Source organism: Taudactylus pleione, unplaced genomic scaffold (assembly GCF_031769625.1).
Source record: "Taudactylus pleione unplaced genomic scaffold, aTauple2 ptg002871l, whole genome shotgun sequence".
NCBI lineage: Eukaryota > Metazoa > Chordata > Amphibia > Anura > Myobatrachidae > Taudactylus > Taudactylus pleione.
In genome coordinates, this window is record NW_028287243.1 from 79,699 (window position 1) to 95,502 (window position 15,804).

Below are 15,804 nucleotides of genomic sequence, written 5' to 3' on the forward strand. Positions count from 1 at the left end.
CCCGGAGGCAAGTTATGTAGCAATTCACATGCAGACAGGCTATAGACAAAGGCAGCAGCTGATGGTCTGACATGGAGCTTTCCAGTAGTGTATGGTGGCCTCTTAGGTGCTGGGAAGGGGTGCCATGTATTGGGCGGCCATGATGGTACACTCCGAGTGCTTAATTACAGCCAGGGCCAGATTAACAGGGGGGGGGGGCTACAGGGGTGGTAGTCCCTGGGCCCCCACATGTAAAGGGCCCCCCCACCCATCAGGATTAAAGTGGGCCGGGGGGGGTTGGGAAGTGTGACTTTTGCGAATGGTATGTGTATCTGTGTCAGTGTGCGTCTGTGCATTGAGAGCCAATGCAGGGGGGGGCGGTGATGGTGTGCTGAGAGACGACGCGGGGGGGCGGTGATGGTGTGCTTAGAGACGACGCGTGGGGGGACGGTGTGCTGAGAGATGACGCGGGGGGCGTTGATTGTGTGCTGAGAGACAATGCAGGGGGGGCGGAGATGGTATGCTGAGAGATGAAGCAGGGGGTCGGTGATGATGTGCTGAGAGACGACGCAGGGGGGGCGGTGATGGTGTGCTGAGAGATGACGCAGGGGGACGGTGATGGTGTGCTGAGAGATGAAGCAGGGGGTTCGGTGATGGTATGCTGAGAGATGACGCGGGAGGGGCGGTGATGGTGTGCTGAGAGATGATGCAGGGGGGCGGTGATGGTGTGCTGAGAGATGAAGCAGGGGGGCGGTGGTGGTGTGCTGAGAGATGAAGCAGGGGGTGAGTGATGGTATGCTGAGAGACGACGCAGGGGGTTCGGTGATGGTATGCTAAGAGATGACGCGGGAGGGGCGGTGATGGTGTGCTGAGAGATGACGCAGGGGGACGGTGATGGTGTGCTGAGAGATGAAGCAGGGGGTTCGGTGATGGTATGCTGAGAGATGACGCGGGAGGGGCGGTGATGGTGTGCTGAGAGATGATGCAGGGGGGCGGTGATGGTGTGCTGAGAGATGAAGCAGGGGGTTCGGTGATGGTATGCTGTGAGATGACGTGGGAGGGGCGGTGATGATGTGCTGAGAGACGATGCAGGGGGCGGTGATGGTGTGCTGAGAGACGACGCAGGGGGTTCGGTGACGGTATGCTGAGAGATGACGCGGGAGGGGCAGTGATGATGTGCTGAGAGAGACGACGCAGGGGGGGGGCGGTGATGGTATGCTGAGAGATGACACGGGAGGGGCGGTGATGGTGTGCTGAGAGATGACGCGGGAGGGGCGGTGATGGTGTGGCTAAGAAGAGATGACACAGGGAGGGAGATGATGCAGTGAGATGATGGTGTGGCTGAGAGACGCAGGGGGCAGGAAGTTACACGGGGAACGAGTCTGGTAGAATCGCTGTTGTATGATGATGACCTTGTTAATATTCAAACACAAACAGGCATCTTCCGGACGATGTGACCTACATGAATAGTGAATACCGACTGAAGACGCCGTCGTCCCAGGGATGATGTAGTTCTTCAGAGGTTCCACATCGTGAGAAACCACCGTATAGGTAAGGTGCATATGGAATGGAAAGGAATGTTCCCAGACTGACAAGAAATTGGTGGTGTGTCATGTTGGCCCGCCCCATTTTCAGTAGCCACACCCCTTTTATTTGACCACCCCCATTTTTTACTTACGCCGAAGGCGCACAAAACGTATTTTACTGTGGGGGGGGGGGGGGGGGCGCACAAATCTTAAATTTACTCTGGGCTCCAAAGGCCCTAGTTATGCCACTGCCTCCATTGTCTCCCATAGTTCTGCCCCTCCATGGAGCATAACATTCAGTACGGGCTGGAAGGGGCACATACTGGGCATAAAATGGGTCACAGGTTGGGACATGAGGTGGCATAGGCTAAAGCATAAGATGGAGTATAGGATATGTGGCATAGGCTGGGGTATAGGATTGGGCATAGGCAGCGGTATAACCTGTGGTACAAGCTGTTGCACTGGCTGGGCCATAAGATGGGGTACAGGCTGTTGCATAGAATGGTGCACTGGAGGGGGCATGAGATGGGGTACGGACTGTGGCAAAAGCTGGAGCACAGAATGAGGTACAGGCAGTTGCATAGGATCGGGCAGAGGCTGGGCATAGGATGGAGTATAAAATGGGGCACAGAATGAGGTACAGGCAGTGGCATAGGATGGAGTATAAGATGGGGCACAGAATGAGATACAAGCAGTGGCATAGGATGGAGTATAAAATGGGGCACAGAATGAGGTACAGGCAGTGGCATAGGATGGAGTATAAGATGTGGCACAGAATGAGGTACAGGCAGTTGCATAGGATCGGGCAGAGGCTGGGCATAGGATGGAGTATAAAATGGGGCACAGAATGAGGTACAGGCAGTGGCATAGGATGGAGTATAAGATGGGGCACAGAATGAGATACAAGCAGTGGCATAGGATGGAGTATAAAATGGGGCACAGAATGAGGTACAGGCAGTGGCATAGGATGGAGTATAAGATGTGGCACAGAATGAGGTACATGCAGTTGCATAGGATCGGGCAGAGGCTGGGCACAGGATGGAGTATAAAATGGGGCACAGAATGAGGTACAAGCAGAGGCATAGGATGGAGTATAAGATGGGGCACAGTAGGGGAATAGGATGGACTTCAGGTTGGGGGACAGGTTTGGGCATAGGATGTGGCACAGGCAGAGCCAGGGCATAGGATGGGACAATACTCGGTGACCTTTCCCTCACATGTAATGAGCCAGCTGCAGCCTCCTGGAGGTGTGAGCGGATCGGAGCACGGGGATTGGTCAGGAAGAGGCCGGAGGCGGGGTCACAGAGAAGAAACAGTGATACAAAGTATCTCCCGGGTTACTGCAGCGATCTGAGGCTGTGACGGACACCGGTCCCGGGAGCGTGTGACAGTGTGTGACCGGCGGCCCGGGAGCGTGTGACAGTGTGTGACCCGCGGCCCCGGGAGCGTGTGACAGTGTGTGACCGGCGGTCCCGGGAGCGTGTGGCAGTGTGTGACCGGCGGCCCCGGGGTGATCCTGTGAGAGTCCCCGGGCCGGTACCGGTGTAGCCGCGGGCAGGGAGCCGGGATGACGCTGTGAGCTCCGGCAGCCGCCATGACCACCCCCCCGTCCCGGCCGGCCATGCACATCTCCCCGCCGGTGGACCTGGTGCTGGGCGCCGCCGCCTGCTGCATGGCCTGTGTGCTGACCAACCCGCTGGAGGTGGTGAAGACGCGGCTGCAGCTGCAGGGAGAGCTCCGGGCCCGCGGCTCCTACACCCGGCACTACCGCGGGGTGCTGCAGGCGGCGCTGGCCGTGGGGCAGGCGGACGGGCTGCGGGGGCTGCAGAAGGGGCTGACGGCCGGGCTGCTGTACCAGGGGCTGATGAACGGCGTCCGCTTCTACCTCTACTCCCATGCGGAGGACGCGGGGCTGACCCAGCAGCCGGGGGGCACCGTGGCCGCAGGGGCCATGGCCGGGGCGCTGGGGGCATTCGTGGGGAGCCCGGCCTACCTGGTGAGTATTAAGCCCCCTATAATATACATGCTGTGCCCCCCCCATATATTATACACATGCTGTGTGCTGTGCCCCCCCATATATTATACACATGCTGTGTGCTGTGCCCCCCCATATATTATACACATGCTGTGTGCTGTGCCCCCCCATATATTATACACATGCTGTATGCTGTGCCCCCCCATATATTATACACATGCTGTATGCTGTGCCCCCCCCATATATTATACATATATTATACACCTGCTGTGCCCCCCCATATATTATACACATGCTGTGTGCTGTGCCCCCCCCATATATTATACAAATGCTGTGCCCCCCCATATATTATACACATGCTGTGCCCCTCCTTATATTATATACATGCTGTATGCTGTGACCCCCCCAAATATTGTATACATGCTGTGCCCCCCAATATATTGTATTCATGCTGTACCCCCCAATATATTGTATTCATGCTGTGCCCCCCCCAATATATTGTATACATGCTGTGCCCCCCCATATATTGTATACATCCTGTCTGCTGTGCCCCCCATATATTATATACATCCTGTCTGCTGTGCCCCCCTATATATTATATACATCCTGTCTGCTGTGCCCCCCCAATATATTGTATACATCCTGTCTGCTGTGCCCCCCATATATTATATACATCCTGTCTGCTGTGCCCCCCTATATATTATATACATCCTGTCTGCTGTGCCCCCCTATATATTATATACATCCTGTCTGCTGTGCCCTATATAGGGCGGGGGGAGGTTAGGATACCGACCGACAGGTTTTGGTATCCTAACCCTGTTGGGATGCATATAACGTGTATCCTAACCTCCCCCCGCCCCCAGCATCTAACCCCACTACTTCCCCTCGGGGTGCTGGTGCAGGGATTCTAGGGGTCGGCATCCCCATTGTTGGGATATTGATTGTATCCCCTCCTATATATATTATGTACACTTTGTGCCCCTAAATACACTCAGCGCTGTGCCCCTATAAGGGGCAATGTGGATTTTCGTAGGGAACCTAACCTACATGGTGAGTAATAAGCCCCAGCAGCAGGTATCGGGCACACACCCAGCTGGCAGCAGGTTCCCAGCGTACACCCAACTGGAATCGCCCCTTTTTTTGCAAGCTCTGTCCCTGCACGCTATATTTGTTACATCCTTGCAATGTATTAAAATATCGCATCGTGAATTTGTCCAAATATATCACATCGCATCCACATCTGGGGTGCGGATCCTGATAAATATGCCCCTTTGTCTCTCATTGCTTCCGTTTTGCTCACGTGCGACGTACAAGTGTAGATTGGAGCATGTACAAGTGCTTACAGCCGGAGGGGTGAGAGCACAGACCCGGCATTATGGCTACAAACTAGATCTGCCGGTTCTTGAGACCTGCAACAAGGACGGGTGACGAGTCGTTTCCAGCAGCACAGAGATAAAAATCCGACAGCACCAGCTGATTAGGGCTTCAGTCCCACTAATGGGGGTGTATAAAATTAGATTAAATGTACTCCCTTTTTATTTATTTATTTTTAAATATATATATATGTCTTGATAAAAGCATTTGTTTGCTGAAACGTCGGCAATAGATACCGGCTCCGTCTGGTTAATTTTTTCTATGTTGTGCAAGTCCCGTTGAGTGCCCCCCGATTTATCTTTATATATATATATATATATATATATATTTATATATATATATATATAATTTGCTTAAATAACTGCAGCATTAGAAATATTGCGACAATACTTGTTAAATAGGCCTCCTCTGCAAAGGGGCAGCGTTACCTCTGGCTTTAACCCATTTTGACAAACTTTCGGCACTTTAACAGGCAAATACTGTTTCTGCCGTGTTTAGAGCGCTGCTCCCATTTTGATAAAGGGATTTCTGCTTTATATGAGGATTATTATCTGTCTGCAGGCAATAGCAGAATATTCCCGTCTGTCTTCCACCCCACACACCTCAGCCAGCACCTTATGGCTATACCGGCCCTGAGTCATCACATGCGTTGAGCCCACAGGACAGCCCCAGCAGGAGATGACCCCTGTAAAGCCTAAGGCAATATGGCTGCAGCTGATACACTGGGATGTGTGCACCAGTCACTGCAGCATTCCAATCAAAGCGACATTTTTTATTTCTATGTACTCTGCATGACATTAACCAGCAGGTTGCTGGGTGCATACATGGCTTCGCTCTGTAATATACAGAACTCTGTGCATGACTTCTGCAGGTAAAGACTCAACTCCAAGCGCAGACGGTGGCTGCCATCGCCGTTGGACATCAGCACAATCATCAGGTGAGGGGTGATGGTAGGAAGACATATCACTGGTCATGTGATTCCCCCATGTTTCACTCTTGGTCATGTGGCCTTTCACCCGCCGTATTGTCCCCTGTACCAAATATCCATTGTACAGCCTTCCCGTATCCCAGTACGTTCCTTCTCCTGTCCAGTGTAATATAACACTTCACTGCTACGGTCACCCCAAATGTATTCATCTTTATGGAAGGTGTTTAGAGACCTATCTGCAGAACATTGGTCCTTTCTATCTATCCTCTGACAGATACATAGTGATATATTCTGCAGATTACATGACTGACCTCTCTAGTGATCTGCAGAATATTCCTCAATCCCATCTACCCCTGACAGATACATGGTGACCTATTCTGCAGATTATTACATGACTGACCTCTCTAGTGATCTGCAGAATATTCCTCTGTCCCATCTACCCCTGACAGATACATGGTGACCTATTCTGCAGATTATTACATGACTGACCTCTCTAGTGATCTGCAGAATATTCCTCTGTCCCATCTACCCCTGACAGATACATGGTGACCTATTCTGAAGATTATTACATGACTGACCTCTCTAGTGATCTGCAGAATATTCCTCTGTCCCATCTACCCCTGACAGATACATGGTGACCTAATCTACAGATTATTACATTACTGACCTCTCTAGAGATCTGCCGAACAGTGCTCCTGACAGATATGTAGTAATTTAATACTCTGCAGAATATATAAGGGACTTCTCTGGAGACCCCCCCCCCCTCTTCCTATGACCTTGGACAGGTGATGTCCTCACTGCTGGGTGCGGTGTAGGTGCTGCTGTTTTGCAGGGAGCTCCTGATGGGGAGGGGGCAGGCGATTTTGATAATCTGGAATTGGCTGATTAACACTTGTTATGTCCCAGGCTCCAAAGTCCTGTGAAGGAGGGAACGGGTTCTGCTGCACTGAGTGGTTTATACGTGGTCACCGGCTGCTCCTTGTCGCCCAGTTCATACACAGACGTCCGGCCCGGCCCCTAGGATGCCCCTGTGTGCAGGGAATCATTAACCCTCTTGGTGCTGGTGTGACCTGTGAATTCTGCCTCCATATTAATTTACATTCAGTTCTTTTATCTAGAGGGGGGCTCAGCTGTATAAAACTGGAGATGTGGGAATTGCACACAGCGAGCCCCCCAGTGCGATAGTTACAGCCATGTAGGCGCTGATTCTGAGTCGTATTGGCGGTCGTTTTAAGAATGCAGCAACAAACTCCTTCTCCTGTGTACATCTGTCCGTCCGAATGTGCAAGGACTGAGACGTTCTTCTGGGCGCTGGCAACCCTGCCCCCCTCGGCAACGCATCATGCACCCGGGAGACATGGCTGGCACACAGATCGCCATAACTCCCAGTTACGGCGCTGAACAAGCACTACAGGGTAAGGGCGGTCAGGCTACGAGTGACATTAGATATCACGTATCCTTCCCTAACATTACAGAGATGGTAACTAATTTGGCCCATTACCATGATCTGCCCGGACCCCTCCCCCAGTCTCCCTGGACACTGCTATATTTACCCACATTCACATCCCGGGTGCTGCGGATCAGGATTGTCGGTGTATATGCATTATATTTCTGCAGTATGAAGTCTGCACACCCAGAGGGTTAATTACTAACATTACATACAGTTGCTGAAACACAGCAGCCAGCGAGACCTTTGCTTTCAGATAAGACAGACAGATAAGAGCGCTGGCTGGCCGGTTTCTGAGGTTTCCTGTTAAGCTGAATGATGTTTTCTCCGTCACACTGTACAGAGCTCAGGTCTGCGTCCTGGCACATTGCTGTCTTCTCATTCACCTTTATCCCCAGCCACAGGCACCTCACCCATCTCACCTGTGCCCGGGAGTAAGTGGGAGGGTAAATGGTTACAGTCTGCCCGGGGGACCAGCAAATGCTCACACTCCAAGTCACCGCTTACTGGGCTACAACTTGCCCTCCGTGTCATGGGAGCATATATCACTCACTGGCAAATACCCAGCAATATAACAGATGAGGCTTAGTAATAGAACGGCTACTAACCATGGATAAAGCTGTTATTGTGGGATAGGGGTAACCGCAGACACCGACATTATACAAGTTACAGGAGATGGGGTAATAGTCATACAGCAGTACCAGTAATATATGCCATACGTGTACCTTCCATCAGCAGTCATCCCTGAGCTTCATTGCTGCTGTGGCTCCTCCCCTGGCGCTGCCGGAAAGACACCTGTCCTGCTTCACAGTCGTTCCACTTTCAGGAGACGCACAGATCCACAATACCCGGTGACCCCCGATTCTCCACATAAGATATGTATACGTCATGTGATAGATGGGACAGAGCAATGTTCTGCAGATGTGTACTGACGTCAGTAATGTAGTAATCTGCAGGTGAGATGAACACTGCCCCCCTGAGGCTGATGTCCCCGGTAGTCTGTCCCCGGTTGGGCTGGGCTGGCCGCGCCATGTCCCCGGTTGGGCTGGGCTGGCCGCGCCATGTCCCCGGTTGGGCTGGGCTGGCCGCGCCATGTCCCCGGTTGGGCTAGCATTAGAGTCACTGTAATGTTAATGCTGTAACCACCTAGAACTCCTCTCTCCCCCCAGAGTGTGATGTCCGCCTTTGAGACCATCTACAAGAAGGAGGGCATCCTGGGGCTGTGGCGCGGGGTGAACGGAGCCGTTCCGCGAGTCATGGTCGGGTCTGCAGTACAGTTGGCGTCATTTGCGAATGCTAAAGAATGGGTGAAGAAGCGGAAGGCAAGCAAGGCGCATAATCTGGGGTATTTCATGAATCTAGAGGGGGCTCTTCACTTCAGTCTTGTACTGCACCCCCCCCCACCCACTTTTTCTCCTGGGATCCCCATCATCCATTGTCTCCAGCGTGGTCCTGGCATCTGCTCACAGCCACTGTGACAGGGTCTGTATCGCTTTGGCAATGAGTGGATGTCCGGATCCTGCTGAATGCATGCATTGGGGGGGGGGGGTCTGAGAGGAAGGACGTGGCCAAAGTATTCTCATCAGGAAGGAGGGATAAGGGTAACATAAAATCCATAGTGGGGAACCCTAGTGGCAGGGTAAATATATTGTGATTCAGTAAGCAATGCTTCTGGTAGTCGGCCGTATACAGTACATATAATGGCTCTCAGTGAGGTCTGCCATATACAGTACATATAATGGCTCTCCGTGAGGTCTGCCATATACAGTACATATAATGGCTCTCCGTGAGGTCTGCCATATACAGTACATAAAACGCTCAGTGCGGTCTGCCGTATACAGTACATATAATAGCTCTCAGTGAGGTCTGTCGTATACAGTACATATAATAGCTCTCAGTGAGGTCTGTCGTATACAGTACATATAATGGCTCTCCGTGAGGTCTGCCATATACAGTACATATAATGGCTCTCCGTGAGGTCTGCCATATACAGTACATATAATGGCTCTCCGTGAGGTCTGCCATATACAGTACATAAAACACTCAGTGCGGTCTGCCGTATACAGTACATATAATAGCTCTCAGTGAGGTCTGTCGTATACAGTACATATAATGGCTCTCCGTGAGGTCTGTCGTATACAGTACATATAATGGCTCTCCGTGAGGTCTGCCATATACAGTACATATAATGGCTCTCCGTGAGGTCTGCCATATACAGTACATATAACTCTGCCGATCGCCGTTCATCACTGCGGTAATGTGTCCTCTTCTCTCTCTCACTCTTCCAGTGGTTTGCAGAAGACAGCTGGTTGGTGCCGCTGGCCGGAGGGATGATTAGCAGCATTGGTGTTGCCATAGCAATGACTCCGTTTGATGTAGTCAGCACTCGCCTGTATAACCAGCCGGTGGACAGCACCGGACGGGTAAGAATTATGTCTGTCTGGTTTCATGGGTGGGGGGCTCAATTAGGAGGGGGGTATAATAAGTCTAGTGTAGGTGTTAATAGACCATTGTCTGTGTGTATTACAGGGCCGGCTGTACCGTGGGTTCCTGGACTGTTTCCTGAAGATCACACACAAGGAAGGGGTCCTGGCACTCTACAAGGGCATAGTGCCAGCGTACGTCCGCCTTGGACCGCACACCATCCTCAGCCTGCTGTTCTGGGAGGAGTTAAGGAAACTGACCTATCACTATCAGCACCAGTGAGGCCGCGCTGACGCACGGGGACGCCTACATTCTGGGGGCTCACACACTGGAGGAGGACCCCGAGTATTCCTGTGGAGCTGCTCTCCTGCGAGGGCTGGGGAATTGTTTCCAGAAGGGTAAAACCTTCCGGGAGCTCTGAGATTGTGGGGTCACAGCACCCCCCCCCATAGGATGGACAATGAAACCACTTGGTATATTTGCTGTGAAACTGAGGTCTCGGGAAATAAGTTTGGATTAGCCGCTGTTATTACAATTCCCCGAAAGATGGTGAAACTCTTGTTGACAACTTTCCCAGCAACTCCTTCATGACAAATAAGGAAACGTATGCAATGTCGATCATCGGTATCCAACTATTGGGGTGCAGGCACCTCTCCCCCTGCCGGAAATAATTACCCCTCCTTGGCTTACAGCCCAGTCCTCATGAGTGAAGATTCCATCTAACGGGTCACATGACGACCTCCATGTTTGTCTGGAAATCTACATCTCAGGCCTCTTTAGTCTGTTACAGTAAAGTCTGATGAACAGGAGCCTGATTACACAGGACGTTGCTATATACAGTGATAAGACGTTAACCAAAAACTCGATGATGATTATGCTAACGTAGAGAAAATATTCAATTTCCAAGAAACGCTTCTAAATCTCAGGGATCTTCGAAGTAATCTATTCAATATTCTGTATTTATATTAATTTAAGAACAGATTCTATTATTATTCTACAAATTATCCTGCTGCGAGTCCTCCAGAACTGCTTTAGACGTTTTTGTCCATCATTAATTACTGGGACTTCTAAAACTTTCCCAGTTCTTTCCATATGGTGCTATATGGATGCTGTAATCTGGGGCACTACAGGTCTCAGAGGGCAAGTCAGCCCTTGGCATGCTGGATCTTGTAGTTCCACAGCGTCTGAAGTGTCGTGGGGCCATCTGAAGCATCATGAAGTCACATTAGGGAAGTTTAGGCTCAAGGTGTCGGTAAGAGCCGATCGGACTTTATACATTTTACTGACACTGCGGTTTCAGCAGCTGAACACTTTCCAAATATCACCTGTGCCCCCGTAAGGCGCCATCTGCTGGAGTGTCTGATAATAAACCCAAGCGTCTTGGACGTTCTCTCTGCCTGTATTATTCATGGTATCACTGTCTCCTAGTCTGTTGTATATTTGGAAGATGGTTTTCCTGACCACTAATGCCATAATCAGTTTCTACCTTCATGCGACTTTATTTTATTGCCTTGTGTGCTCACTACTGCGACTGTCACTAAATATCGCGTCTACGCTGCAGACACCAGGAAGAAGTGGGAGAGCAAGCTACGTGCTTAGTTAAGGTTGCTTGATGACATGAATAACGTTAAATGAAGGTGGAACATTCCCTTTGGCGCCTTTTGTGCCGCATAAACAAACCTGAATATATAGTGGTAATAATTAGGTGGTTCTCTAGAATTTGGGGGATATCTGAGCTTCTCGGGACAGGGTTACAGTTAGGATTAGGGATGTGCTGCTTGGAGTAATAATTGTGTGGGGGGGTGCAGCTAGGTTCAGGTCTAGATTTAGGGGTGAAGTTTCCTGTACCCCATACTGTCACCTGAATGCACATCGGCTACCTGTATCCATCAGGCCGTGGCGGCCTCTCCTGTGGGACCGGTGATTTAGATGCAGATGGTGCTCAGGTAACAAGATGCGGGAGACGTGCACTCCTGATCCAGTGTAGCGACTCCTGATCCAGTGTAGCGTCTCCTGATCCAGTGTAGCGACTCCTGATCCAGTGTAGCGACTCCTGATCCAGTCTAGCGAGGGATATGTGCAGTGTCCTGGATCCTCCCACAATCATAGAGCTGCTTCTAGGCCAAAGCGGAGGGGATTTCCCCGTGTCCCAGCAATAGAGGCTCTGAGAGTGGGTCTGGGATCATTACCTGTTCTTTCTGGCCCTGCTGCTACCAGAATCTGTCTTCTCTTATTTTGTATTAAACACTTTAACAGTCGGAGCACCGGATCCCTCACTTATAGCTCTGAGCCGCCCCACCTGCAGCAGTGTTCATTTATGCATCATATAATGCAAAGAAATGACAGCAAAGGCACGGGTGTTGTACTGTGCATCTGTCTGTACATTCAGAATTAGAATAGAAACAGTGAATTACACCTAGCATGTGACCCAATAGAAGTTGTACTGTGCATCGGTCTGTACATACAGTATTAAAATAGAAACAGAGTATTACACTAAGCATGTGGACCAAGAGAAGCTGCACTGTGCATTTGCCTATACATACCTAATTAGAATAGTAACTGGATTGCACAGAGCCTGTATACCAAGAGAATTGGTACTGTGCATCGGTCTGTACTGTACATACAGAATAAGTAATGACACCACAGGATCTGCATCTAGTATAAAAACTAATCTAAATGTTTAGTATTGGAATAGAAAACATTGGAAGCCCAGGAAATACAGGGTACGTTGTGCAATGAGGGAATCGCTCGTCGCCATGTTGGTCATGGGGGGAGGGGTGCGCATGGAGGCTGCGGAAATATGCACAGGGGCCCCAGCCCGGGAACATGCTGCTGGTAATACTTATGGTTTGCAATATAAATCTCTCATCCATGATTCTCCTGCCCTCACATCCCAGGGGCCGGGCCCCAGCCATCTGCAGGGAGGGGGGTGTTGTGGTGACACTGGTGAGATGTAGGGGGTTGTAGTGACATGGCGTAGGTTGTTATGAGATGCAGGGGGTTGTAGTGACATGGCGTAGGTTATGAGATGCAGGGGGTTGTAGTGACATGGCGTAGGTTGTTATGAGATGCAGGGGGTTGTAGTGACATGGCGTAGGTTGTTATGAGATGCAGGGGGTTGTAGTGACATGGGGTAGTTTGTTATGAGATGAAGGGGGTTGCAGTGACATGGCGTAGGTTGTTATGAGATGTAGGGGTTGTAGTGACATGGCGTAGGATGTTATGAGATGCAGGGGGTTGTAGTGACATGTTGTAGGTTGTTATGAGATGCAGGGGGTTGTAGTGACATGGCGTAGGATGTTATGAGATGCAGGGGGTTGTAGTGACATGGCGTAGGTTATGAGATGCAGGGGGTTGTGGTGACATGGGGTAGGTTGTTATGAGATGAAGGGGGTTGTAGTGACATGGGGTAGGTTGTTATGAGATGCAGGGGGTTGTAGTGACATGGCGTCGGTTGTTATGAGATGCAGGCGGCTTTAGCGAGATTAAATTGCTACCGTGAGAAGCCGGGGTGGGTGCTAGTTAGCCATATAGAACTGAGCAGTGGATACAATCGGGGAATTCTATCTCCATACACTTTGGCTGCTGCTGTGAGAGCTCTGTGTGTTCTCTATAGTAGTTGTACCCAGTCAGATTCAGCCACAGCTGCCTATTCCCCATATATCCTGCCCTCTCCCTGCTCCCGTCGCTCACGCTGTGCAGGTGCTGGGCACGAGGGCATCCGTCAAATTCAGCCACAGCTGCCTATTCCCCATATATCCTGCCCTCTCCCTGCTCCCGTCCCATACGCTGTGCAGGTGCTGGGCACGAGGGCATCAGTCAGAGGGAGTCACAGCTGCCTATTCCCCAGATATCCTGCCCGCACCCTGCTCCTGTCCCATACGCTGTGCAGGTGCTGGGCACGAGGGCATCAGTCAGATACAGCCACAGCTGCCTATTCCCCAGATATCCTGCCCTCTCCCTGCTCCCGTCCCATACGTTGGGCACGAGGGCATCAGTCAGAGGGAGCCACAGCTGCCTATTCCCCAGATATCCTGCCCTCTCCCTACTCCTGTCCCATGCGCTGTACAGGTGCTGGGCACGAGGGCATCAGTCAGAGGGAGCCACAGCTGCCTATTCCCCAGATATCCTGCTCCCGTCCCATGCGCTGTACAGGTGCTGGGTACGAGGGCATCAGTCAGATGCTGCCTATTCCCCAGATATCCTGCCCTCTCCCTGCTCCCATCCCATGCACTATGCAGGTGCTGGGCACGAGGGCATCAGTCAGATGCAGCCACAGCCACCTATACCCCAGATATCCTTCCCTCTCCCTGCTCCCATCCCATTCGCTGTGCAGGTGCTGGGCACGAGGGCATCAGTCAGATGCTGCCTATTCCCCAGATATCCTGCCCTCTCCCTGCTCCCGTCCCATGCGCTGTGCAGGTGCTGGGCACGAGGGCATCAGTCAGATGCAGCCACAGCTGCCTATTCCCCAGATATCCTGCTCCCGTCGCACGTGCTGTGCAGGTGCTGGCAGCCACCGGGCACGAGGGCATCAGGACTGATTATAAATAGCTCGCATACCCACTGAGTCATGCGGAGGATTCTTGTCATCTGAGTCAGGGAATTGTTTATTGACCGTAGACTCTCAAGGATCCAATTTCCCTTCATGTTCCCCCAGCAGCATCCTGGTCTCTGCACGGTGCGGTTTCTGTAATACAATATAATAACATTAAATCATTACAAATTGTCACAGGACTGAACGCCTCTGGCTTGGGGTGTGCGATGATCTCTGCACCTATTGGATAGTGGATACATGCGGCACTTCCATCCGTGCTGGACACTATAGGAAAAGAGCTCTATGGTGACGTGGTGCAAACTACTCACTGCACAGGGAACCGGCCCCGGGTATATACTGGGTCAGTGTGCAGCCGGGGGTGCAGGATTCAGCTTAGTAAATCTGGGCATTGATGATGATCTCACCATTTGTTAGGGCCACAAGGTGTACGCAGCGCTGTACAGGAGGTCACATAACCAGCACATTACACAGCATACACACAATGCACAACGCCGCACAGCATACACATTGCACAACGCCGCACAGCATACACACAATGCACAACGCCGCACAGCATACACACATTGCACAACGCCGCACAGCATACACGCAATGCACAACGGCGCACAGCATACACACATTGCACAACGCCGCACAGCATACACACATTGCACAACGCCGCACAGCATACACGCAATGCACAGCATACACGCATTGCACAGCATACACACATTGCACAACGGCGCACAGCATACACGCTTTGCACAACGGCACAGCATACACGCATTGCACAATGCCGCACAGCATACACATTGCACAACGCCGCACAGCATACACACATTGCACAACGGCGCACAGCATACACACATTGCACAACGGCGCACAGCATACACGCAAACATTACATAGTGATACACAGAGAACAAACCATCGTACAGAATATAAAATGCGCAACTGGTAACAAATAAGGCAAATTCAACTTTGCAATGTATTGAGATGTTAATTGTTATAATAGAAATATTTTATACGGACACCAGACTGGTGTTTGGGGGGGGGGGGGGCGAGAGAAAGATCAGAATTGCCACCCACAAAAAGGGGTCATGTCTGGGAGCGCTGCTAATCCACAGCCTCAGGGGCCATGTTTGGTTGGATTAGAGGAGTAGCTGGGGTAGACCCTAGACCATAGGCAAACGCAGGGGGGGGGGGGATTTCCGGTTGCCTGGAAACCCCCCTCCCCAGCCCACACCATGATGACCACAATGTAAATAGCACATAATAGCAATACTAATTAATATTACAGATTAAATCATTAGCACCACCTGTTGATCTTTTGAAATGTGTGAGCCTGTAATGAATATACTTGCGCACCAAGGAGATATGGAAAACATGTACTGTTAGGGGTACACTGATACAGATTATCTGTAGGGTCAATTATTAATACTACATAATATCCAGTGCATAAAAAGACCAAGGTGTACATATGTGTTGAGGGTAGTGCTGTGTTATTTTGTTGCTCTCCAGAGTCCCGAACTTGCTCAAATTATCTGGAATGGAGCCACATGTAACAAAAACATTCAGCTCAGACAGCATGGCACCACTACTGCATATAATGACT

The 15,804-nt window shown here is 51.0% G+C and overlaps 1 protein-coding gene across 1 annotated transcript; it reads left to right on the forward strand.

The window, feature by feature from the left end:
* Positions 1 to 2,721: 2,721 nt before the first annotated feature.
* On the forward strand, positions 2,722 to 11,043 carry SLC25A34 (solute carrier family 25 member 34). Its single transcript, XM_088466343.1, has 5 exons — positions 2,722 to 3,501; positions 5,726 to 5,791; positions 8,399 to 8,551; positions 9,518 to 9,652; positions 9,759 to 11,043. The coding sequence occupies exons 1-5, from the start codon at positions 3,100 to 3,102 to the stop codon at positions 9,933 to 9,935; spliced, it is 933 nt and encodes a 310-aa protein (XP_088322469.1). The 5' UTR covers positions 2,722 to 3,099; the 3' UTR covers positions 9,936 to 11,043.
* The last annotated feature ends 4,761 nt before the right edge of the window (positions 11,044 to 15,804 follow it).

What these genes read in the sequence shown, in the direction of transcription:
- SLC25A34 (XM_088466343.1), top strand. Translation starts at nt 3,100, where the DNA reads ATGACCACCCCCCCGTCCCGGCCGGCCATGCACATCTCCCCGCCGGTG. An exon ending in TGGGGAGCCCGGCCTACCTG is followed by an intron (nt 3,502 to 5,725) that starts GTGAGTATTAAG and finishes TGACTTCTGCAG; the next exon opens with GTAAAGACTCAACTCCAAGC. An exon ending in CGGTGGACAGCACCGGACGG is followed by an intron (nt 9,653 to 9,758) that starts GTAAGAATTATG and finishes TGTGTATTACAG; the next exon opens with GGCCGGCTGTACCGTGGGTT.